This window comes from Lepus europaeus, chromosome 12, assembly GCF_033115175.1.
Source record: "Lepus europaeus isolate LE1 chromosome 12, mLepTim1.pri, whole genome shotgun sequence".
Lineage (NCBI taxonomy): Eukaryota > Metazoa > Chordata > Mammalia > Lagomorpha > Leporidae > Lepus > Lepus europaeus.
This window is the reverse complement of record NC_084838.1, coordinates 68328532-68353269: the sequence shown is the minus strand read 5'-3', so window position 1 is coordinate 68353269 and position 24738 is coordinate 68328532. Positions and strand designations below refer to the sequence as shown.

The following is a 24738-nucleotide window of genomic DNA, read 5'->3' as shown; positions in this document are numbered from 1 at the left end:
TTCAGCTTAACTAGTCTTTAGCTATTTGAACTTCAGCTATTTTAGTGTGTCATTAAATTTTGTTTTTAAAATTGAGTGAATAATATTAATTAAAATAAGTTATTATAAGTGCAGGATTTGATGTAGTAAGTACCCAATAAATTTTGCTGTGAAAGAACTCATTCTCGGGCCGGCACAGTGACTTACTTGGCTAATCCTTCACCTGTGGTGCTGGCACCCTGGGTTCTAGTCCTGGTTGGGGCGCCGGGTTCTGTCCCAGTTGCTCCTCTTCCAGTCCAGCTTTCTGCTGTTGCTGGGAATGCAGTGGAGGATGGCCCAAGTGCTTGGGCCCTGCATCCGCATGGGAGGCCAGGAGGAATCACCTGGCTCCTGGCTTCGGATTGGCGCAGCACGCCGGCCGTGGTGGCCATTTGAGGGGTGAACCAACGGAAGGAAGACCTTTCTTTCTGTCTCCCTCTCCCTCACTGTTTAACTCTGTCTGTCAAAAAAGAAAAAAAAAAAAGAACTCATTCTCTTTTGTAAATCTTCATAATTTTTTTCTTTAGAAAATTTTCAGAGTTGCTGAGAATTCTTCTATTGTACTGTATTGGGATATAAATGCTAAATAACTATTTGGAATATTTTTAAGATAATATTTTATTATTTTACTTTTAGGTAATTCCTCCTAAGGAATGGAAGCCAAGACAGTGCTATGATGACATTGATAATTTGCTTATTCCAGCACCGATTCAGCAGATGGTAACAGGGCAGTCAGGATTGTTCACTCAGTATAACATCCAGAAAAAAGCCATGACTGTGAAGGAGTTCAGGCAGCTGGCCAATAGTGGCAAGTAAGTAGATTTCAGTTTGCTGTTTGTGTTTCTTTCAAAGATATATATGAAGATGTAAGAAACCAAGAAGACAGAAGAGTTTATAATGAAAATTAGGAATCTCTTGTACAGTTTCTTTAGTCTTCATATGACTGTTTCTGTTTTCATGTGGTTTCCTACTACACTTTAGTTTTTCTTGAAGACATTCTCATTTTATCTCATTCTTAGTGGTTATAAGTAGGTCTTTTTATCCTTTAGTTGCCATGAGTTTTTTAATTCATCTGTTCTAGTTAAATTTGTGTGACATAAGGTGTGTGTGTGTGTGTGTGTGTGTGTATATATATATTATTAGATTAGTAATTTTAAAAGAAAACCTTGAATAATTTGAAAGGTCATCCTTTAATTAGCTATCTGTTGCTATGTAAACAATTACCCCAAACTTTTGCTTCTTTAAGCAGCTCACAATTATTGAGTATCAGGAATCTAGGAGTGGCTTTACTGGATAATTCTGGCTCAGGTCTCCAAGGAGGTTACAGGCAAAATGTTGGCTGAGGCTACAGGTATCTTGAGTATTTTGACTGTGGTGGGAAGATCCTCTACTAAGAGTGTGTTCCCTTTCTGTGGGATGTTGGCTAGAATTCTCAGCTCCTTGTCACATTGATTCTTTATTGTGTTGTGACACCTGGCTTTTGCCAGAGCAAGTGATGCAAGAGAGTCAGAAAGATGGGAGCCACAGTATCTTTAAGTGACCCATATCAGAAGTGATGCAGTCACTTCTGCCATATTCTGTTTGTGTTATGAACCAGTTGCTAAGTGCATCTTACACTCAAGGGGAGGAGAATAAAGTTCTTAAAAGCAGGAGTATAAAAGAATTTGAGTGTACATTTTGAGATAAATTATGATGATTAAATTATTTTTAAGATTCTGATTCATGGTTAGGCTTTAGGTCATAACATTCATCTGACAAAAACAAAACTAAAGCAAATGAAACCTCAGAAAATCAACTTAAAACATGGTTTTTGGGGCTGGTACTGTGGCGTAACGGATAAAGCCGCTGCCTGCAGTGTGGGCATCTCATACGGGTGCTGGTTCAATTCCTGGCTGATCCAGCTCTCTGCTATGCCCTGGGAAAGCAGTAGAAGATGGCCCAAGTCATCTTGGGCCCTGGCACCCACTTGGGAGACCTGGAAGAAACTCCTGGCTCCTAGCTTTGGATCTGTGCAGCTCCGGCCGTTGTGGCCAACTGGGGAGTGACCCAGCGCATGGTAGACTTCTCTGCTTCTCCTTTTGCTCTGTAACTCCGAATTTAAAATTAATAAATAAAAAATTAAAAAAAAACAACAAAACATGGTTGTCCAGATTCCCTGTGTGCATATGAATGAGGTTAAGCCTTAGAATGAAGATGATACCTTTTCTAAAAAGTTATATTTATCACATACACATGATGATACTTGAAAATATCACTTCTGGCCGGCACCGTGGCTTAACAGGCTAATCCTCCGCCTTGCAGCGCCGGCACACCGGGTTCTAGTCCCGGTTGGGGCGCTGGATTCTATCCCGGTTGCCCCTCTTCCAGGCCAGCTCTCTGCTATGGCCCGGGAAGGCAGTGGAGGATGACCCAAGTGCTTGGGCCCTGCACCCACATGGGAGACCAGGAGAAGCACCTGGCTCCTGGCTTCGGATCAGCATGATGTGCTGGCCGCAGTGGCCATTGGATGGTGAACCAACGGCAAAAAGGAAGACCTTTCTCTCTGTCTCTCTCTCCCTCACTATCCACTCTGCCTGTCAAAAAAATTAAATTAAAAAAAAACCTTACTTCTGCTGGTCAGATTTCTGTTGTGGAGCATTCTGGCTATTCCAAAGGAATAGGGAATTTTATATTATACTTTGAATTTTTTGGATAGACATTCAGCCTGGTCTTAGTGAGAATGTGAAACTTTCATCATAGATTGCACTCATCACCTTTCACACTCTATTAGAGTTCTTTTAAAAGTACAATGTTATTGATACAAAACTGCAGAGGCAGTTTCACCTGTTTACAAGTATAAACTGTTTACTGCATTCTGTATTCCATATTTATTTATTTTTAAAAGAGATTTATTTATTTGAAAGTCAAGAGTTACAGAGAGAGGGAGAGATAATGGGAGAGAGATTTTCCATCTGCTGCTTCACTCCCCCGATGGCTGCCTTGGCCTGGGCTGGGCCAGGCTCTGTATTCATCTTTTTTTTTTTTTTTTTAAAAGGCAGAGTTAGTGAGAGAGAGAGAGAGACAGAGAGAAAGGTCTTCCTTCCATTGGTTCACTCCCCAAATGGCCGTTATGGCCGATGCCGCGCCAATCTGAAGCCAGGAGCCAGGTGCTTCCTCCTGGTCTCCCATGCGGGTGCAGGGCCCAAGCACGTGGGCCATCCTCCACTGCCTTCCCGGGCCACAGCAGAAAGCTGGACTGAAAGAGGAGCAACTGGGACAGAACTGATGCCGCAGGCGGAGGATTAGCCTAGTGAGCCGCGGCATTTTCTTGTATTCATCTTTTAATACACCACTACTAGTTACATGGTTGAATGGAACCTTGGTTTGGCAACTTTGATATTTCATGGGATAATTTGTATGTTAAAAGTAGCCAGATTGGGGCCAGCACTGTGGTGTAGTGCTTAAAGCCACCACCTGCAGTGCTGGCCTCCCATGTGGACGCCAGTTCGAGTCCCGGCTGCTCCACTTCCGATCCGGCTCTCTGCTATAGCCTGGGAAAGCAGGACAAGATGCCCCAAGTCCTTGGGCTCCTACACCCATGTGGAAGTCCTTGAAGAAGCTTCTGGCTCCTAGCTTCAGATCGGCACAGCTCCGGCCATTGTGGCCAACTGGGGAGTGAACCAGCGGATGGAAGACTTCTCTCTTTCTTTCTCTCTCAATGAGCCTCTCTGTAACTGTGAGTTTCAAATAAATAAGTAAATCTTAAAAAAAAGTAGCCAGATCATACTTAAAAAAATTAGTTGATACATTGCTAACCACTACAACTACCATAGGGGAAGTGCAAAGTGGTCTGAGATTTCCTGGGACAAGATAAAGCTTCTGTTTGGCACTGAGGAATGAAGCAGTTTTGTTTTGTAGATGCTGTTGTGACAAAGGTTTTGAAGGATTCTGAGAAACATTTTTAACATTTACAAAAATAATACATGAGTATTTTAAAATTCAGGCATTGGAGAAGCATGTAATTTTAACTCAGATGCAATCATTTGTTGAATCAGTTTTGAGCAAATTGATGCAGGATTTGTGGATCAGCTGCAATTCATAGTCTATTAGGGATGGACGTTTTAGTCAAGATTTGGTAGAAGAATCAAGTAGTTCCTTTTTTTCCAGTTTAGAATCAGGCTTATTTCAAATATTCATGCATTTTATAATTTTTCCTTAATGAACAGTGCCAAATTTTAGTGTTAGAGTTCAGGGTTTTGAAAAATTGATGCTCTTTTGGCATTCAGTGATATATTCATAGTGTATGATAGCTTATTGTTTTCAAAATCCAATGTTTCCCTAGAAGATATTTAAAAAAAAAAAAAAGTCTCTGCTACTTTGTGTTTTTAAAATTTGTTCTTTCTGAGGTCTGTGCTCAGGGGAGTAGGGATGCACATCTGTCCTTATCAGTTGGAGTGTAGGGATGTACACCTGTCCTTCCTGCCTGACTCTGACCTCTGGTTTGATTGTTTTGTTGGTGCCTGAAATTCCTAATGGTAGTGGAGCTTACTAACAGAAGTGGTGGAATGAGGTCAAACTAATGGTTCTTTCATGCTCATTGCTTTTTTTTTCTTTAATATTTTATTTATTTATTTGAGAGGCAGAGCTATAGACAGAGAGGGAGAGTCAGAGAGAAAGGTTTTCCATTCACTAGTTTATTCCTCAAGTGGGTGCTATGACCAGAGGTGGGCCAATCTGAAGCCAAGAGCCAGGAACTTCTTTCATGTCTCCCGTGCTGGTGTGGGGGCCCAAGCACTTACAGAAATAACATCATGGTATGGTATTCTGTACCTTGCTTCATTTACTGTGGAAAGAATTTAACTACCTTATTATGTACTACATTTTAAAGGAAAGAACCATTAGTTATTGTATATTAGCTTGTGTTTTCAGCTAATGATGTAGTAAACATCTTGGGTGACGTATCTAACATACATCTCAGTAATGTTAGGATGAATTTCCAGAGTTACATTTTAAGGATCATGCTATACATTTTTTTTTTTTTGACACGCTGAGTGGACAGTGAGAGAGAGAGAGAGAGACAGAGAGGTAGGTCTTCCTTTTCTGTTGGTTCACCCCTCAATGGCCTCTGCGGCCGGTGTACCGTGCTGATCCGAAGCCAGGAGCCAGATGCTTCTGGTCTCCCATGCGGGTGCAGGGTCCAAGCACTTGGGCCATCCTCCACTACCTTCCGGGGCCACAGCAGAGAGCTGGACTGGAAGAGGAGCAACCGGGACAAATCCAGTGCCCTGACCAGGACTAGAACCCGGGGTGCGGGCGCTGCAGGCAGAGGATTAGCCTATTGAGCCGCGGTGCCGGCCGATTTTCTCTTTCAAGGGAACATTATTCTTAGCAATTAATATATAGTTGCTTGATATGTTCTGTTCTTTTTTGGAAAGAAAGCCACTGCCTGCGGCGCTAGCATCCCATATAGGCACCAGTTCAAGTCCCGATGCTCCACTTCTGATCAAGATACTTGCTAATGTACCTGGGAAAGCAGCATACAATGGATTAGCCTATTGAGCTGCAGCCCTGGCCTACGCTATACATTTTTAAACACTTTTGCTGTGTTTTGGAATATTATTCTCTAGAAAGTTTGTACTTCTAATCTAGGTGTGTAAGAGGTTTCATTTTAATGATAACTTTTAAAATTTTATTTGCTTACTTTCATTTACTTGAAAGACAGATCGATATTGAGATACTGAGATATTTTTCAGCTACTGGTTCACTTCCTAAATGCTTGTGACAGCTAGAGGTTGGCCAGACTGAAGTTAGCGGCCTGGAACTCATTCTGGGTCTCGTTTGTGAGTGGCAGGGACCCTTGTACCTGAGCCATCATCTATCTCCACCCCAGATGTTCATTAGCAGGAAGCTGGACCAAAAGCAGAGGCAGGACTCTATCCTATGCACTCCAAAAAGGGATGCAAGCAGAGGTCTGATTTCCTCCTACCACTAATATAATAGTAAGAATTTAGTAGTGGCAAAGTATTTTATTTTAAATGATTTATTACTTGTTAGAGAAGCAAAGCGAGAGGGAGAGGGAATGAGTGAGAGAGCAAGAGTGAACAAGTTCCCATGCACCCATCTTCTGATTCACTCCTTAGATGTCTCCAATAGCTGGGGCTAACCTGGTGGGTACTAAAGCCAGAAGATGTGAATTCAGTCCAGGCCTCCCTTGTGTGTGGCAGGAATCCATGTACATGAGATGTCTGCTGCCTCCAAGGATTACATTAATAGAAAGCTAGAGTCAGGAGCTACCCCTTGGTGTCAGAACTCACATACTCTGATGTGAGATACGATGTCTTAATTGCTAGCTAAATGTACCTTATTTTAATTTTACTTTCTTGGATTTGTGGTGAAGTTGTCCTTTGTCAGTTGCTTTCATAAATGATACATGTTTTACATATAAATCATTAAAATATCCTGGTAAATGGTTAAATCCCAATAAATTGTTACATATTTTAGAAATATTTTGAAAGCTAAAATTATAAATTTGAACTAAATTTCTGCATCTTTTGTTGATAGTTGCATGAAAGTATTCTTTTCTAATGAAAATATAGGGGATGGCATTGTGGTGCAGTAGGTTAAGCCACTGTCTTCAACACTGGTGCCCCATGTGGGCACCAGTTTGAGTCCTTGCTGTTCCACTTCCAATCCAGCTCCCTGCTAATGTTCCTAGAAAAGCAGCTTTTGTCCCTGCAACCCACGTGGGAGACCCAGATAGAGTTCTAGTCTCCAGGTTTTGGTCTGGTTCAGTCTCAGTTGTTGTGGCAATTAGGGGCGTGACCCAGCAGATGGAAGATCTGTATCTCTCTCTCCCTCCCTCTCTCTCTTTAATTTTGCTTTTTAAAATAATAAATAAAATAGATCTTAGAATTTTTTTTTTTATTTGACAGAGTTATAGACAGTGAAAGAGACAGGGAGGTCTTTCCTCCGTTGGTTCACCCCCAAATGGCCCCACCGGCTGGAGCTGTACCGATCCGAAGCCAGGAGCCAGGTGCTTCCTCCCTATCTCCCATGCGGGTGCAGGGGCCCAAGCACTTGGGCCATCCTCCGCTGCCCTCTCAGGCTACAGCAGAGAGCTGGACTGGAAGATGAGCAACTGAAACTAGAACCCGGTGCCCATATGGGATGCCGGCACTGAAGGCGGAGTACTAACCAAGTGAGCCACGGCGCTGGCCCAGAAAAAGTTTTAAGAGGATTCAGATATCTATGATAAAAATATTGGGATGCTTACTTATTGGATTGGAGGATATATGTATCTAATATTTTCATTTTGATAGGATTTTGTTTAGGAAGGAATTTAAGACAAAAGTCTTAGAATTGTCTTACTAACTTTTGCTTTTTAAATTTATCTTTTATAGATATTGTACTCCAAGATACTTGGATTATGAAGATTTGGAGCGCAAGTACTGGAAGAACTTAACTTTTGTGGCACCTATCTATGGTGCAGATATTAATGGGAGCATATATGATGAGGTATATTTATATTTATAATGAATTTTGTAGAGGGTCACCTGTTAAATTCATTACCGTTTTTCACAGTTGAGAATCAGTTATGTTGTGCTTTTGGTGATCTGTGTTTCTTCAAAGGACTAGAGGCAATTAAAGACTCATCAGTATGATCTCCACTGCTGGTGTTTTCAAGCTGAAGCCACAGCTAACCTAACAAACACCTGAGACTGTTCAACATCAATGTAATATGTGTTTTCTGGATGATCTAGCTATCACATTAGAAGGTTTTTGAGAAGTACAAATATACTGTAAAAATGTTTGGAAAAATAGGAAATATCTATTCTTATTATTTACTTTTATACATAAAATTGACATTTAAGAGGTAGAAATATTCATTACACCACCACCTTAAGACAAAAATCAGTATGTTCAAGGCCACCATTGTGGCAAAGTGGGTTAAGCTGTAGCCTGCAACTCTGGCATCCCAAATGGACACCAGTTTGAGTCCTGGCTGCTCCATTTCTGATCCAGCTCCCTGCGAATGTGCCTAGGAAAGCAGCAGAAGATGGCCCATGTGCCTGAGCCTCTGCCCCACATGGGAGATCTGGAAGAAGCTTTTGACTCTTGGATTTGGTCATCTGGATAGTGAACCAGCAGATGGAAGATCTTTCAGTCTCTCTCTCTTTCAGTGTAACTCTGATTTTCAAATAAATAAATAAATAAATCTTTAAAAACAAACAAGCAAAAAACCAAAAAGTAAGCCACAGACATCATGATAGCATACCCTTAATTATATCAGCATATGTCCTTTTATTACCAGGCCATTTAATGTTTCTGTAACAATGTCTAATCTCCAGTCAATATTCAAATTCTGTTAGTGTGGGGCTGTCGCTGTGACGTAGCAGGTAAAGCCACCACCTCCAGTGCCAGCATCCTATATGGGTGCCGGTTCAAGTCCCGGCTGCTCCACTTCCAATCCAGCTCTTTGCTATGGCCTGGGAAAGCAGTAGAGAATGGCCCAAGTCCTTGGGCTCCTGCACCTGTGTGGGAGACCCAGAGGACACTCCTGACTCCTGGCTTCGGATCGGCACAGCTTTGGCTGTTGTGGCCAACTGGGGAGTGAACCAGCGGATGGAGGATCACTCTCTCTCTGCCTCTCCTTCTCTGTGTAACTCTGACTTTCAAATACATAAACAAGTCTTAAAAAAAAATTCTGTTAGTGTAACCACATAACAATATAGCTCCTTGTGAACTCTTTCTGAGTTTTATGTAACTGTACTCATTCAGTGTATATTCTTTGATGTCTGATCAGCTTCTTTAACATTTTATTTCATTTATAAGCCTTTTCTATATTGTGTAGTTATAATTCATTGATTTTCATGGCTGTGCCTAATTTTGCAGGGCTCATTTTGCTCTTCTTGTTTCTCTTTTATGCCCAGAACTTCTATGAATGTTCTGCATATGTTTCCCAGGTCATAGTAGCATGCACTTCTGTTGGGTGTATACATTTGAATGCTCATAGTGCACACACATGATTAGCTTCAGAATAAAAGTTTTATCCTGTTTACAATCTTCATAAAGCAATGCTTGTGAGTTGACATTGTTCTAATACTTTGTCTTGTCAGCCTTTTTTGTAGACTTTTTTTTTTAAGATTTTTAAAAATTTATTTTAAAGACATGGTTAGAGAGAGAGGTAGAGTCAGAGAGAGGTCTTCTGTCTGCTGGTTCACTCCCCAAATGACTGCAATGTCCAGAGCTGAGCTGATCTGAAGCCAGGAGCCAGGAGCTTCTTCTGGGTCTCCCACTGGGTGCTGCTTTCCAAGGTCATACCAGAGAGCTGGATCGGAATTAGAGCAGCTTTGACTTGAACTGACACCCTTATGGGATGCCCACACTGCAGGTTGGGGCTTTCACCCACTGTGCCACAGCACTGGCCTCGATTTGTTTATTTGAGAAGCAGAGTTATAGACAGAGAGAGGATGAGACAGACAATGGTCTTGCATGGGCTGGTTCACTCCCCAGATGGCCACAACTGCTAGAGCTGTGCAGAGCCGAAGCTAGGTGCCAGGAGCTTCTTCAGATCTCCCAAGTAGATGTAGGGGCCCAAGGACTTGGGTCATCTTCTACTGCTTTCCCAGGACTTAGAAGAGAGCTGGATGAGAAGTGAAACAGCTGAGTCTCGAACTGGCATCCATATGGAAGCCGGCACCGCAGGCAGAGGCTTAATTTACAATGCCTCAGTGCTGGCCCTGTCAGTCTTTTTTTTTTTTTGACAGGCAGAGTTAGACAGTGAGAGAGAGAGAAAGGTCTTCCTTTTTCCGTTGGTTCACCCCCCAAGTGACTGCTATGGCTGGCGCGCCGATCCAAAGCCAGGAGCCAGGTGCTTCCTCCTGGTCGCCCATGTGGGTGCAGGGCCCAAGCACTTGGGCCATCCTCCACTGCCTTCCCTGGTCACAGCAGAGAGCTAGACTGGAAGAGGAGCAACCAGGACAAAATCCGGTGCCCCAACTGGGACTAGAACCTGGGGTGCCAGCGCCACAGGCGGAGGATTAGCTAAGTGAGCCGCGGCGCCGGCCAAATTCAGTGATTTGTAAATATGCAGTTTTAAAACATCCTCATCATTTTCTGGTTTGTGAGAAGCTGTCATTTTGGTAGGACCTACAAGGCATAGTATTTATGGAATTTCCACAGTGTCGAGGGAGCATTTAACAGTTGAGCTGGGCTGACGTTTTCATTGCTTTTGTAGCATAAAGACAGACATGAGAAAATATTGTACGTGCTACTAGTAAATAAAACCATTCACCCTCAAGACACCTAAATGCAAACAAATGAAAAACAATTTGCATTTTCCCTCTTGAGGTAGATAGAGAATAATAAGAGAAAAAGTACATTAAAGGAAATGATGGAGAGTGTTGTTACCACTGTTAACTGTCAGGAACATTTGAAATCATCATAATGAATGTGTATTGATAAAGCTCATACACTGTTTGGGTGTTGAGTATATATCTTAATACCATTTAATTCTTCAGGTTTAAATTGTCCTGAGGACTAATTTCTTATGATTTATGGCATTATTTTGAAAGGAATTACAGTTGTGAAATTATAATCCACCTTACCCCAAATTTCCAGCTACGGATACTTCCTCTAATGGATGGGAAACCATGCCCTTCTTTTTTGGTGGAAGTGAGAGTTTTTGGAAAGGATATGGAGGGCTGTAGGAGACATATTTTGTGCACTGTACAAAGATAGATAAAGACTATGATCCTTAAGTTCATAGCCTTAGAGGGACAGAGGGCAATATCATGTGAAGAGCTTGGCCATAGAGGCAAGTGTGGGGTTCTGTGGAGTCCAGCAGAGAGGCACTTGGACTGAAGAATGCCTTTCTGGAGGAAAAAGGACATCCGAACTTGGCGTACGTTGCCAAGTTCCAGTGAGAGGGGAGACAGAGAATGGAAGATGAGGCAGTTGCTGGACAAATGTGAGCGCAAGTCCACATTCAGCGATGTCAGTAATTTAGCTGAAATTGGAGACTGTTTGCTGAGCAGGAGCTTGAGAAGGGTGAGTGGACCTGGAGCATCAGTTGTGTGTATGGGTGAGAGGGATCTGCCTGGGGTCTGCCTAAGGTCTGAGATAGGCTTGTGAGCCTGCGCTACGGTTGTATTCTGTGATACCACAACAACTTCCTGTGCTCTGTTTCAGAGCCTGGCGTTTGTTTCTTAGCACCACTAGCCAGATCTTTTAAGGAGCAGGGAAGGTGACAGTCTAAGATTTAACATGGGAATTAGGGGTGAGGATGTTCATGAAGGGCTGGTTGAGAAGAATCAGCCTGTTAGGAAAGGGATAAAAGCCTGAATTTCCAGAGCTTGAGTCTTGTCCTCTCTTTCATTCTTCTGCTTCTTTCAGAGCTTGATTTCCTTAGCTTATACTAAAATTCTCAGTCAACGCTGTGGATAGTATCCTGTGGCAACAATAATGGAATCATTACTTAAGCAAGTTAGTTTTTCATTCCAGATACAAGGACTCTCAGAGTTATGGGGTGATACTACCCAGCTTTTGGGTGAGTGATAGAGAGCATGGTTCGTTTACCAGTCCGACTTTGTTACTTGTTCATTCATTTTCTTATTATCTATGACTATTTTTGTACTACAATGGCAGAATTAATTATAACGGATAGTTATAACAGAAATTGTATCTGGTCCCTTGCAGAAAATGTCTGATAGCCCCTTTAATAGAGGTATGATGATTTGTTCTTGGAAGGATAATGCAAATCCTTTTTGAGATAGATGGGTTATAAATAAAATTCTGAATGGTTTCATGATAATGAGGTTCATATAATTGATGATGATAATTTATTGCAATGATTGAATTGGGGTATTTGGTTTCAGGGACCTCTTTTTTTTTTTAAAGGTCTTAGAAATAAAGCCATCTATGGTCCTGGGTGACCTCAGATGATTCCTTGACAACAGTAACATGAGCCTGAGAGTCATTAGGTCTGAATTGTTTTCCTAACAGGTAGTCTGTTGATAAAGGAAGTTTTAATTAGCCTTTGCTAACTGTCTATACATTTAAAAAGTAAACCCTGTGTGCAAAGAAGCATGGGAATTTCTTTAGGAAAAAAACATGAAGAAAAGAGGAATGACACCTAGAAAATAAATCCTGTAACCATGTATTGGATGCTAATATTTGGCTAGGGGCAGGCATTTGGAACAGTGACTAAGTCACTGCTTGAAACACCATGTCCCATACTGGAATACCTGATATGAGTCCTTGGTACTTTGTTTCTCATACAGCTTCCTGCTGATGCGCACCCTTGGCGGCAGCAGAAGCTGGCTGAGCGCTTACTTCCCTGCCACCCTTGTGGACAACCTGGATTGAGTTCCAGGCTCATGACTTTGGGCTGGCCCTGGCTTCTGCAGGCATTTGGTAGTGAAGGATTTTATGTCTGTCTGTTTCTCTCAGCTTTATATAGAAAATGAAAATTTAAAAAGTAAAAAAGACTTGGCTGAGGGAGTCAGGAAAGTCGGGAGATATCTATAGAAGACAGAAGGTGGATGGCATTTCTGAGATAGCCAGTAGACGTGTGCAGCACCATGGAACTTTTTTTTTTTTTTTTTTAAGAGGCAGAGTGGATAGTGAGAAAGAGAGACAGAGAGAAAGGTCTTCCTTTTTGCCATTGGTTCACCCTTTAATGGCTGCTACAGCCGGCGCATCTCGCTGATCCGAAGCCAGGAGCCAGGTGCTTCTCCTGGTCTCCCATGTGGGTGCAGGGCCCAAGGACTTGGGTCATCCTCCACTGCCTTCCCGGGCCATAGCAGAGAGCTGGCCTGGAAGAGGGGCAACCGGGACAGAATCCGGAGCCCCAACCGGGACTAGAACCCAGTGTGCCGGCGCCGCAAGGCGGAGTATTAGCCTGTTAAGCCACGGCGCCGGCTGCACCATGGAACTTTGAGAGGAGAGCTGCATCTCTGTTGTGAACGTGAGAGCTAAGAGTAGATATCAGTATTACCCGCAATAGTACATTTTTCAGGCTTGTGTTCTGTGCTATTTTGGGTTGAATCTCTATTGGCATCTGTTGTGTGCCATTATGACGATCTTCCTATAATGCTTCATTAAATCAGGTTGAAAATGAAGTTCCATATGCTTTTCTGACGCTGGCTGTTATCTTCATAATAACACTAGAAGGGTCTCCAAGTGTATTGTCTGTGTTCAAAAGAGTCTCCTCAGACTTTGCTACTTTCTCAGGTGACATTTTCATTAATAATGATAAGAAGATTGTAGTTGTGGTGTCCACTAACTTTACTGGCAGCATGAGATGTGATCCTTTGGGTAAATATCTGAGATGCAACTTGACTGCTTTCTATTTTCTCTAGATTTGTGAACAAAAGAAACAGTTGTATTAGTGGATGTCATCATATATATTTTTAAATTTTATTTTTATTTATTTATTTTTAAAGATTTATTTATTTGAAAGAGTTAGAGAAAGAGAGACATCTTCTATTTATTGGTTCACTCCACAGATGGCCACAATGTCTAGAGCTGGGCCAGGCTATAGCCAGGAGCTAGGAGCTTCTTTCAGGTCTATTCTGTTACTTTTCTTAGGCTGTTAGCAGAGAGCTGCATCAGAATCGGAATAGCGGGGACATGAACTGGTGCCCATATGGGATGCTGACATTGCAGATAGTAGCTTTATCTGCTATGACACAACTCCGTTCCCTTAACTGTATCTTTATTTAAAAGGCAGAGCAACAGAGAGCGAGAGAGAGCGAGAGAGAGAGAGATTGAGTGATTATCCATTTGCTGGTTAACTCTCCAAGTGGCTACAACAGCCAGATCTGGGACTGGCTGAAGCCAGGGGTCAGGGACTCCAATCTGGATTCCCACATGGGTAGCAGTGGCCCAAGCACTTGAAGCATCTTTCACTGCTTTCCCAGGCGCATAAACAGGAAGCTGGATTGGAAATGGAACATCTTGGACTCAAATTGTTATGGGATGCCCGCATTGCAAGTGGCGGCTTAACCCACTATACTGTAATACTGGCTGCATAGTTTTTGATATGGACTGTCAATTTTGGTTAAAGAAATTATTATCTAGCAAATTTAGAAAATGAGTACATTAACTGAAAATACCTGTGTGTATTTGACTATTTCTTTTTTCTTTCTCTCTCTCTTTTTTTTTTAAACTATATATTTTATTTATTTGAAAGGCAGAATCACAGGGAGAGAAAGAGAGAGAGAGGTCTTCCATCTCATAGCCCACCCCCTAAAATGGCTGCAATGGCCAGGGCTGGGCTAGGCTGAAGACAAGTGCCAGGAGTCTCATCTGGGTCCCTCACGTGGGTGCAGGGTCTCAGGGACTTGAGTCATTCTCTGTCACCCTTCCAGGTATACTTGTAAGGATCTGGATTGGAAGTGGAGCAGCCAGGATGTAAACTGGTGCCTATATGGCATGCTGGTGCTGTGGGCAGTGGCTTAACCTGTTAAGCCTGTTAAGCCACAGTGCTGGCCTCCTGACTTTATTTTGCAGTAGATTCTGCGTCCAGTGATGGCAGGTATCATTTCTTCTATATCTCCAATTCATTTTTTAAAATATTATTTATTTATTTGGAAGAGCAACGGAGAGGGAAAGACAGAGAAAATAATCTTCCATCCACTGGCTTACTCCTTAGATGATTGCAATAGTCAGGTCTGGGTCAGACTGAAGCCAGGAGCCTTGAACTGTAGCTGGGTCTCCCACTGGGGTACAGGGTCCCAGGCACTTGGGCCACTTTCCACTGTTTTCCCAAGCACATTAACAGGGAGCTAGATTGGAAGCAGACTAGCCTAGACATGAACCATTGCTCTGATAGGGGATGCCAACATTGCTGTGCCACACTGCTGGTCACCTCCCCGCCCCTCCACACTTTCCCAATTCTTAACAGTGTAGCAGCAAAGAGTACACCTCTGCAACTGTATAATTGGCGAGTATATGGCACTAGAAAAATAATATGGGCATAGATTATGGCTTTTCCTGAGTATTTTTTGGTTATTTTCTGTATGTATGTATTTATTTATTTGAAAGACAGAGTTAGAGGGAGGGAGAGATTAAGAGAGAAATCTTCCATTCTCTGGTTCACTCCCCAAATGGCTGAAATGGCCGGAGCTGGGCCAGGCCAAGCCAAGAGCCAGGTCTCTTGTTTGGGTGGCAAGGCCCCAAGCACTTGGACCATCTTCTGCTGTTTTCTCAGGTGAAAAACACGGAGGTGGGTTTAAAGCTGTGCAGCTGGAACTGGAACTGGTGCTGATATGGGTTGTGGGCATTGCTGGCAGCAGCTCAACCTATAAATGTACCACAATGCCAGCTCCTTTCTGTATATCTCTTTGAGACTATTTTAGTAACAAAAGGAGAGGTTCAGAATCATGCTTTAGAAAGTGTGGACTACAAATTGGACTGGTTAGAGTAAAAGACTTAGAAAGTGCTTTGGTTAAGGGGGATGAGGGAGAGGTTCAAATGACCTTTCTCAGTGTGAGTTTTTCTGAATACTAAGAACTTGAGGCAGTGGTTCTCAAAACTTTTTTAGTCTTAGGACTGCATTATACTTTTAATAATTTTTCAAGTAGGTTATATCCTTATATATTGTAGTGTAAGTTAAAACTATCTAAAATATTTAATTCATTTAAACAATCTTCGTATATCAGTACACTTCTTCTTTAAAGGCAACATCTTTTTTTTTTTTTTTTTTTTTTTTCCAATTTATTTAAACGGCAGAGTTAGAGAGAGGCAGAAGCAGAGAGAGAGGGATCTTGCACCTGCGGGTTCACTCCCCAAATGGCTGCAACAGCTGGAGCTGGACTGATTTGTAGCCAAGAGTCAGGACCTTCTTCCAGATTTCCCAAGCACTTGGGCCATCTTCTACTACTTTCCCAGGCACATTAATAGACAACTGTATAGGAGGTGGAGCAGCTGGGTCTCGAACCAGTGCCCACATGGGATGCTGGCCCTGCAGATGGTGGCTTTACCTGCTACACCACAGTGCCAGCTCCACTATGCATTTTGTTTTGTTAGTTAAAAAAAAAAAAAAAGATTATATTTTCCAGAGCAAAAAAATTTACTAAGAATCACATTATTATTATTTTTTTTTCAAATCTTTACTTGATTGAAGACTGCTGAATTCTTTCATCTGCTTCTGTACTTACCCTGTTGTGATGTCAGATATCATGTGGCCTCTAGAGAATTCCACCTTATACTCATGTGAGAATGACAGTAAAGAATGACAGTAAAGAATGTCTTTGAATAATTGGAGAGAGTTTTGATGGTAGATCCTCCACAGGATTTGAGTACCGGTCAGTGGTGCACAGACAATGCTCTGAAAACTGTTGCTGTAAGATATTTGGGGGGTGCCAGTGGTGTGGCCCAGCAGATAAAGCTGCTGCCTGCAGTGCTGGCATCCCATATGGGTGCCAGTTCAAGTCCCCACTGCTCCACTTCCTGTCCAGCTCTCTGTATTGGTATTGGAAATCAATGGAAGATAGCCCACGTCCTTGGGCCCCTGCACCCATGTGGGAGACCCACAAGAAGCTCCAGCCTCCTAACTTTGGATCAGCCCAGCTCCGGCTGTTGTGACCATTTGGGAAATGAACCAGCAGGTGGAAGACCTCTCTCTCTGCCTCTGCCTCTCTGTAACTCTGACTTTCAAATAAATAAAAAAGGTATTTGGCAAAAGATGACTTCTCTCACTGTGGGTAGATGATGTAGGCTTCTTAAAGCAAAATAAGTATCCTGTCCTATTGACCTTCGTGTAACTGCAACCCTAACATGATCCCCCCAAAACTAATCATATCTGGAAACATAATTGGAAGCCTTTGAATTCTTTGGGGAACAGCATATCATGTGTTCTGTCATAAATCAGAAAAAATTTAAAGGTATAAAACAGTGAACTCATGTATCTGTATCTAAAAATGTAGAAGATATTTAAATTTATTTCCAAGTGATTCTGTTAATTTTAATTTGCTAGTCTATTGCTTTGGGAATCATCAGGTACTTATAGCAATTGGTAGAAAATACAGAATATTCTGAATCAGTATATTATGGAAAAACTTAAGTCAAAACTGTGTCTTTTACTGAGTATTCTTTTTTTTTTTTAAATTATTTTATTTATTTGAAAGAGTTACAGAGAGAGGCAGAGACACAGAGGGAGGTCTTCCATCCTCTGGTTCACTCCCCAGATGGCTGCAATGGCCGGAGCTGGGCTGATCCGAAGCCAGGATCCAGGAGCTTCTTCTGGGTCTCCCATGTGGGTGCAGGGGCCTAGATTTGGGCCCTCTTCCACTTCTTTCCCAGTCCATAGCAGAGTGCTGGCTCAGAAGATGAGCAGCCAGGACTAGAACTGACACCCATAATGGGATGCCGGTGCTTCAGGCCAGGGCTTTAATCCGCTTTGCCTCAGTGCCGGCCCCTACTGAGTATTCTTGATAGCCAAGGAAATGTATTCTGGCCATGCCTGCTCTGGGGTCCTCTCCTTTCCATTTTCCCATTTCAGCTTTCTTCAGTGTCCGCGTATAAATGTATACATTTTAAGGCAAAAGTGATCTTTTTTGTTAATATAAATGTCAAATATTTAAAAAGCTGGAAAGAGAAAATTAAAATCACTCATAATGCTGCCAGAGATGACTGTCAAAAAAAAGTATCGTATATTTTCTTCCAATGATTTTTCCCTATAGTGTTCCATAATTTTATTTTCAAAGCTATTTGCAATACAACAATATAGTTTGGTGTTGTATTTTCCTCTGGGCATGCTTTCTTTTGATAGATGAAAGATTTAAAATTAATCTGATTTGCCTTGTTTTTATTGGTGGGATGGTTTTCTTGGGCAGAGGAATGCAGATAACTCTCATATGGACAGGAAAGCAGGTGGGCAGTGAAGTGGGAAAGTATGAGCGTTTCTGGCCTTCTGTCAGTTTGGGGGTAGAAGGCACGGTCCACAGTAGGGAGGCCCAATCACTGCTAATGAGAGAAAGGCGCTTGCCCACAGAGGTTGCCTCACTTTGTGTCTTTCCTCTATAGCTTCTCAAGACAGAAGGCCATATTAAACAGCACAGAATGTTGATTTGAGTGGGTCTGTCTTTGCCATCCAGTATTCAGCTATAAAGGGACGTGGTTAATTTATTAAGCTCAGAGGTTCCTCCCAACTTAAAATTGCTTATGGTAAGCGACATTTTTTTCTAGAGTAACTGGATTGACAGTGAATTTTTTTGTGAACTCCAGATTTCTTTTGTATTAGAGTTTTGTTGAATTGAGAGAGATCCGTATGTATCTGTTGACTGAGGCATTAAAATAATTTTAGTCTTCATGGCAGTATCCTCTTTCCTCTGTATGATGACATTTTTTTTTTCTTTGTTTCTACAATTGGATAGTTTAAATACCTTCATCCACCAGGTGGTGCTCATGGACAACAAGTTCATTTAAGGCTGTGAGGTTCCAAATGTGGTAAAATAGTCTAAGTCACCAAGAGAATGCCTTTCTATTTTTGTATGTTAATTACATCAGAATATGATTTATCCTGAAATAAATAATTTAAAGCTAGAATACTAATTGCCTAAATTCCATATTAGGGCAAACAGATCATTCTCCTAGACATGTTTTAGTTCAAAGACAGAGCTGTTGGCCTGTAGGCTCGTGACTTTTAGGTTTTAGTTTTGTGTATGACTTTTTTTTTTTAAAGATTTATTTATTTGAAAGGCAGAGTTACACAGAGGCAGAGAGGGAGGGAGGGGGGGAGAGAGAAAAAGAAAGAGGGAGGGAAAGAAGGAAGGAAGGAAATAGGGAAGGAAGGAAGAAAGGAAGGAAGGAAGGAGGAAGGGAGGGAGGGAGGGAAGGAGGGAGGGAATGAATGAATGAATGAATATCTTCCCATCTGCTGGTTCAGAGAGAGAGAGAGAATGTAACTGGGTCAATCTGAAGCCAGGAGCCTGGAGCTTCTTCTGGGTCTCCCGCGCTGGTGCAGGAACCCAAGGACTTGGGCCATCTTCCACTGCTTTCCCAGGCACATTAACAAGGAGCTGGATGGGAGATGGAGCAGTCAGGACTTGAGTGGGTGGCCATATGGGACGCTGGTGCTGCAGGTGGCAGCTTTTCCCACCATGGCACAGCCCTGGCCCCCGTGTATGACTTTAAGTTTGTTTGTTTGTTTTGTTTTGTTTTTTTTTTTTTTAAATCTCATTGTTTACTAGCATGCTAGGGCTCCTGTTTAGTAAATGAAGCTTTATCCTGCACAACCCAAATTATTCTGTACTGACAGCATAATGATGTTAGTGTCAATTTACTGGTCACATTGAATGTAGAGTGTTCTAGTTAATTCTGGAAGTTGTATTTTCAGAAGGGTATTGTCAGATAGGCATAGCCTGGATGGCACAGGAATTGTCACGGGAACAGAAGTTAAAACCCAGTCATAGGCTGACATCCTAGAGTTTATTGCATGAGAGGGTTAGGAAGGATCACCGAGGGGAAAATTAGTCTGTCAATGGAATAATTTTTTTAAAAAAGATTTATTCATTTATTTGAAAGAGTTACACAGAGAGAGAAAGAGAGGCACAGAGAGAGAGGTTTTCATCCGCTGGTTCACTCCCCAGATGGCTGCAATGGCTGGAGCTGCGCCAATTTGAAGCCAGGAGCCCGAAGTTTCCTCTGGTCTTCCCACATGGGTGTGTAGGGTCAAGCACTTGGGCCATCATTTACTGCATTCCCAGACCATAGCAGAGAGCTGGATCGAGAGTGGAGTAGCCGGGACTCGAACAGGTGCCTGTAGGGGATGCCGGCAATGCAGGCAGTGACTTTCCTCATTAGGCCACAGTGCTGGTCCCTGGAATAATGTTCTACACTTGATCTTAGCCAAAAGGCCGAGAAGCGATTGGAATAATGTTCTAAGCACTGTATCTGTCCAGACCAAATTGGATTGCCACTGAAAGTGAGAAGATAAATTTGTTATTGCCCAGGCAGATACAAATCTTGTGTCAGAACTGATGTGAAAACAAATTGTATTGAATAGGATGTGAGGTGAACTGGTCATTTCTATTTTAGTTCTTCTCTTTACCTCTCAGTTGTTAAACTTCACCATCAAAATGTATTTATTTAAAAAATTTATTTAAAAATCTCAGCGCCAAAATGATAGAAAGCTTTCCCAAAATATTAACACTTTGGCCAAAATTTGGCAATGTGTTCTTTAAAGTCTGATAAACTGAATCTGAACACCTAAAACTGATTCTCTTTCAAAATACTTTGGAAAAAACAAAAAGAACAAAGAACTAAACAAAGACTTTTGGGGCAGGGGACAGAGGAAAACGAAGGCCACTAAGTCTGGCTAATAAAGTGCTAATCTGATAAACCAACAAACATGTGTGATTATGCTCTGTGGAGTGGTCTGGGTTGTGAGATTGTAGAAAAAGTGTTTGCTTCTGCAGGGTGCTTGCTGGTTAGCTGGCGAGTTGTAAATGGCTTCCCTAAGGGATAAATAGCACATATAGTGTAGGTGAGGTACCCCATGGGTGGAATGAGTGCTTGTTCAATAATAGTGTAACACAGTTAAGATTCCTGGGCATTGGCACGTTCTGCAAGATTGAGAACGCAGGACATGGTGGGCGTGGATGTGGTGATCAACATAAGGGATGAAGTGCTGGAACTGTCTGTGTGTACTGGGTGACGAGTGTACCTGCAGAAGCTGGTTTCTCTGGGAAAGCGTTAGACAAGCAGCAGGGAGAATTTCTTAAGGGGAAAGAGTGTGAAACACAGAGATGAAAAACCAGAGTTTTGGTACTGAATTTGACAGGTGGCCATAAAATTATTGATGGTTTTAGCTGGAAGGAATCTGAGCAGTCATCTGATACGGGCAGCATGTCAGTGGATGAGGAACCTAAGACTGAAATCATAAAGTTTGTCTTAGGTGACCCTTAATTAGTGGCAGAGATGAGCAACACCTTTTTCTCGTCTTCCTCTACTATTCTAAGTGGCCACCAGGAAGGAGGTTTAGAGCTTTGGTGTACTTGGAGATCTTCCTGTCTCAGATTGGCACCTTGAGGTCCTCAATGGTCAGAAGGGAGGATCCCCAGCAGCCATGCCTTGCTGCAGGTTTCCCAAAGGAATGTGAAAAGATGTCCTGCTTTGGACTGTCCTTCCCCGTTTTATTTTTATTTATTTATTTTTTTAAAGATTTTATTTGAGAGGTAGAGTTACAGACAGTGAGAGGGAGAGACAGAGAGCAAGGTCTTCCTTCCGTTGGTTCACTCCCCAAATGGATGCAACGGCTGGCACTGCGCCTATCCGAAGCCAGGAGCCAGGTGCTTTTTCCTGGTCTTCCACGCGGGTGCAGTGGCCCAAGTACTTGGGCCATCCTCCACTGCCCTCCTGGGCCAAAGCAGAGAACTGGATTGGAAGAGAAGGAGCTGGGACTAGAACCGGCACCCATATGGGATGCCGGCTCCGCAGCCAGAGGATTAACCTACTGCACCATGGTGCTGGCCCCCCATTTTTAAAAAAGAAAAGATGTCCATAATCAAGATTTCATCTTTATGGTGGTTTTTTTTTTTTTTTATAAGATATGAAAGCTAGTGTTTATGAGGGAGTGTTTACAAATTGAGTGGAAAGATTCAACTAACTGGTCAAAAAGGAATTATTGGGGCCAGTGTTAAGCCATGGCCTATAGCACTGGCATCCCATATGGGTGCCAGGTTCGAGTCCTGGATGCTTCACTTTCAATCCAGCTCCCGGCCCTAACTCTTGTTGTTTGTATGGAATATTACCGTAAATACATGATTCTTAAGAATTGTGTGTCAATTTATCAGTTGTCTTTCTATGGTCAGCCAGGTTGTTATGTAAAGCAAATGATAAGGTAGCCCTTAATATATATACAATAGAGTGAAAAAACTCTTGACAGTATTGTGTCTTCTCTTGGAAGTGTTTCAGTGTGGATATTGTAGTACTTTCTCATATTTACTTGATGACCAAAGCAGAATGCACTAGTAAGTCACTTTTGGTGCATTGGTCTTATCTGACAAGTGGCTAAATCCTAGCACCACATTGGTTCTTATAAAGAAATCACATCATGGCTGGTGCTGTGGCATAGAGGGTAAAGTTGCCACCTGCAGTGCTAGTATCCCATATAGGTGCTGGTTCGAGTCCCGGTTGTATGACTTCTGATCCTGCTCTCTGCTATGGATTGGGAAAGCAGTAGAAGATGGCCCATGTCTTTGGGTCCCTGCACCTGCGTGGGAGACCCGGAGGAAGCTCCTGGCTCCTGGCTCCTGATCGGTGCAGCTCTGGCCATTGCGGTCATTTGGGGAGTGAACCAGCAGATGGAAGACCTCTCTCTCTTTATCTCTGTCTCTGCCTCTCTGTAACTTTGCCTTTCAAATAAAATAATAAATTAAAAAAAAAGTCACATGGTATTATCAGAGCTGTGCTGGATCCCGTTTTTTAGGATTAGGTATTCAATTTTTACCATTGCTTAGAGTTCGCACTTTCCAATTTTATTTTGTTTCCCTTTAGCTTTTTTTTTTTTTTTAAAGATTTTATTTATTTATTTGAAAGTCAGAGTTACACAGAGAGTCTTCCATCTGCTGGTTCACTCCCCAATTAGCCACAATGGCCGGAGCTGCGCCGATTCGAAGCCGGGAGCCAGGAGCTTCTTCCGGGTCTCCCATGCGGGTGCAGTGGCCCAAGGACTTTTGGGCCATCTTCCACTGCTTTCCCAGGTCATAGCAGAGAGCTGGATGGGAAGTGGAGTGGCCGAGTCTCAAACTGGCGCCCATAATGGGATGCCGGCGCTTCAGGCCAGGGCGTTAACCCACTGTGCCACAGTGCCGGACACCCTTTTGGCTATTGTCACATTGAAATTCTACACTGTGATGGCATGTGAGGCTAAATCATGCATATTTAGAGTTAATTCTTGGGAGATTCATGCAACTTGAACATTCTTGGGCCAGTTACTGGAAACATTTATGGAGTCCTAATAGAGCTATTTAGTGCTGAGCAAATATATGATTATATTTAATGTAGTTTTCTATGCCCCGAGCTCACATTCACTAATTTTATAACCTGTCTAGAAAACTCCTGGTTCCTTTACCTGTTTGTAAATTATTGTAATAAGGTGAGCTCTTTAATGCCAGCTATCTTTGCAAATATGATCACAGATCTATTTTGTTTGAATCCCCAGGGTTTTTAAAGCTGACTAATGTCACACAAAATTTGGATCTTGGGCTGCACTTTAAGTATTGAAAGATTTGGCAGCATTCCAAGTGATAGCAATAAATAGAAACTAAGTAACTTCTGTCCCCTTTAGACAGGATAGTAGATTATCTCCAAAAACTCTATTCTCACTTTTTTCTTTTTCTTTTCTTTTCTTTTTCTTTTTTTTTTTTTTTTTTTGGATGTTACCTGCCAGGCTCTTTGGACTCCTCAATTTGTAATTACTGATTTATTATTCAATTCTTCATCTCCTACCATGTTCTTTGGAACATTTCGCTGACAACTCTATTGTGGAGAGGTGGCTTGGAAACTTTAGAGTATACCTATCAAAGGAATGGTGGTCCTGAAACCTCCCCTAACCTTTTGAAAATAACAATTTAATTAGAACAGTTTTTCAGAATAATCTCATAGTCAATTTGCAATCTTGTATTTATAGCTGTCCTATGAGGTAGGCAAATCTGGATTCCTGTACTGTTGGGAAGTCTCAGACATCACAGGGGAGGCAAAATTTTTTGAAATTAGTTTTATTGAATGACTGGACCCTTCTTATAGTCTTACAAGATAGCCACAGTTCTGTGGTGGCCTGGGTGACGCATCTGAATGTTAGTCATAACTTTGCCATTAAAGACAAACTATCAGGTTCAACAGCTGGTGAATGGTGAAGGCAGCATTTGAAAAGAGAACTTTGAATTCCAGTATAGCATGCTATGCTTCTAATACTGGGCCTTTGTTTAAAAGTTTATTTATTTATTTGAATTTTAGAGTTATGGAGAGAAAAGTAGATGCACAAGTGCACACACACAGAGATCTTCCATCTTCTGGTTCACTCCCCAAATGGCAGCAATGGCAGGTCAGTGCCAGGAGCCAGGATCTTCATCCAGGCTTCCTATGTGAATATAGGGGCCCCAGCACTTGGGCCATCTTCTGCTGTTTTTCCCAGGCTGTTAGCAGGGTGCTGGATTGGAAGTGGAGCACCACGACTTTAACTGGCATTCATATGGAAAGCTGGCATTGCAGGTGGTGGCTTTACCAGCTGTGCCACAGTCCCAGTCCCAGTATTTTCTTTAAGATTGAAATTCTTCATTGCTGGGAGAGGAGAGCAAGAGGTATGCGTGTTAAACATAATTTGTTTTAAAAGATTTATTTTATTTATTTGAAAGACAGGGTTAGAGAGAGAGGTTTTCCATCTGCTGGTTCACTCCCCAGTTGGCCACAACTGCCAGAGCTGTGCTGATCTGAAGCCAGGAGCCAGGTACAGGGGTGCAGGGGCCCAATCCCTTAGGCCATCTTTTACTGCTTTTCCAGGCCATAGAAGAGAGCTGGATCAGAAGTGGAGCAGTTGGGACTCGAATTGGTGCCCATATGGGATGCTGGCACTGCAGGCAGTGGGTTTACTTGATTTGCCACAGCGCCAGCCCCTTTTTGTTTTCCTTTTAAAATATATGTCTAGGAAGGAATAGACCTAGAACTGTCCATTGTGCTATTTTTTATTTTTTTTTTGCTGATAACTCCTTAATATTGTTTATTTTATTTGAAAGA

At 42.2% G+C, this 24738-nt stretch overlaps 1 protein-coding gene across 2 annotated transcripts in view; it reads left to right on the top strand.

Moving 5' to 3' along the window:
• The window catches only part of KDM4C (lysine demethylase 4C), a 363336-nt gene that overhangs the window by 38923 nt on the left and 299675 nt on the right, over positions 1-24738 (top strand). For both annotated transcript variants that reach the window (XM_062208268.1, XM_062208267.1), the window contains exons 3-4: positions 655-830; positions 7398-7512. In XM_062208268.1, the coding sequence (XP_062064252.1) occupies positions 655-830; positions 7398-7512 (291 nt within the window). The remainder of the gene's footprint in view (positions 1-654; positions 831-7397; positions 7513-24738) is intronic.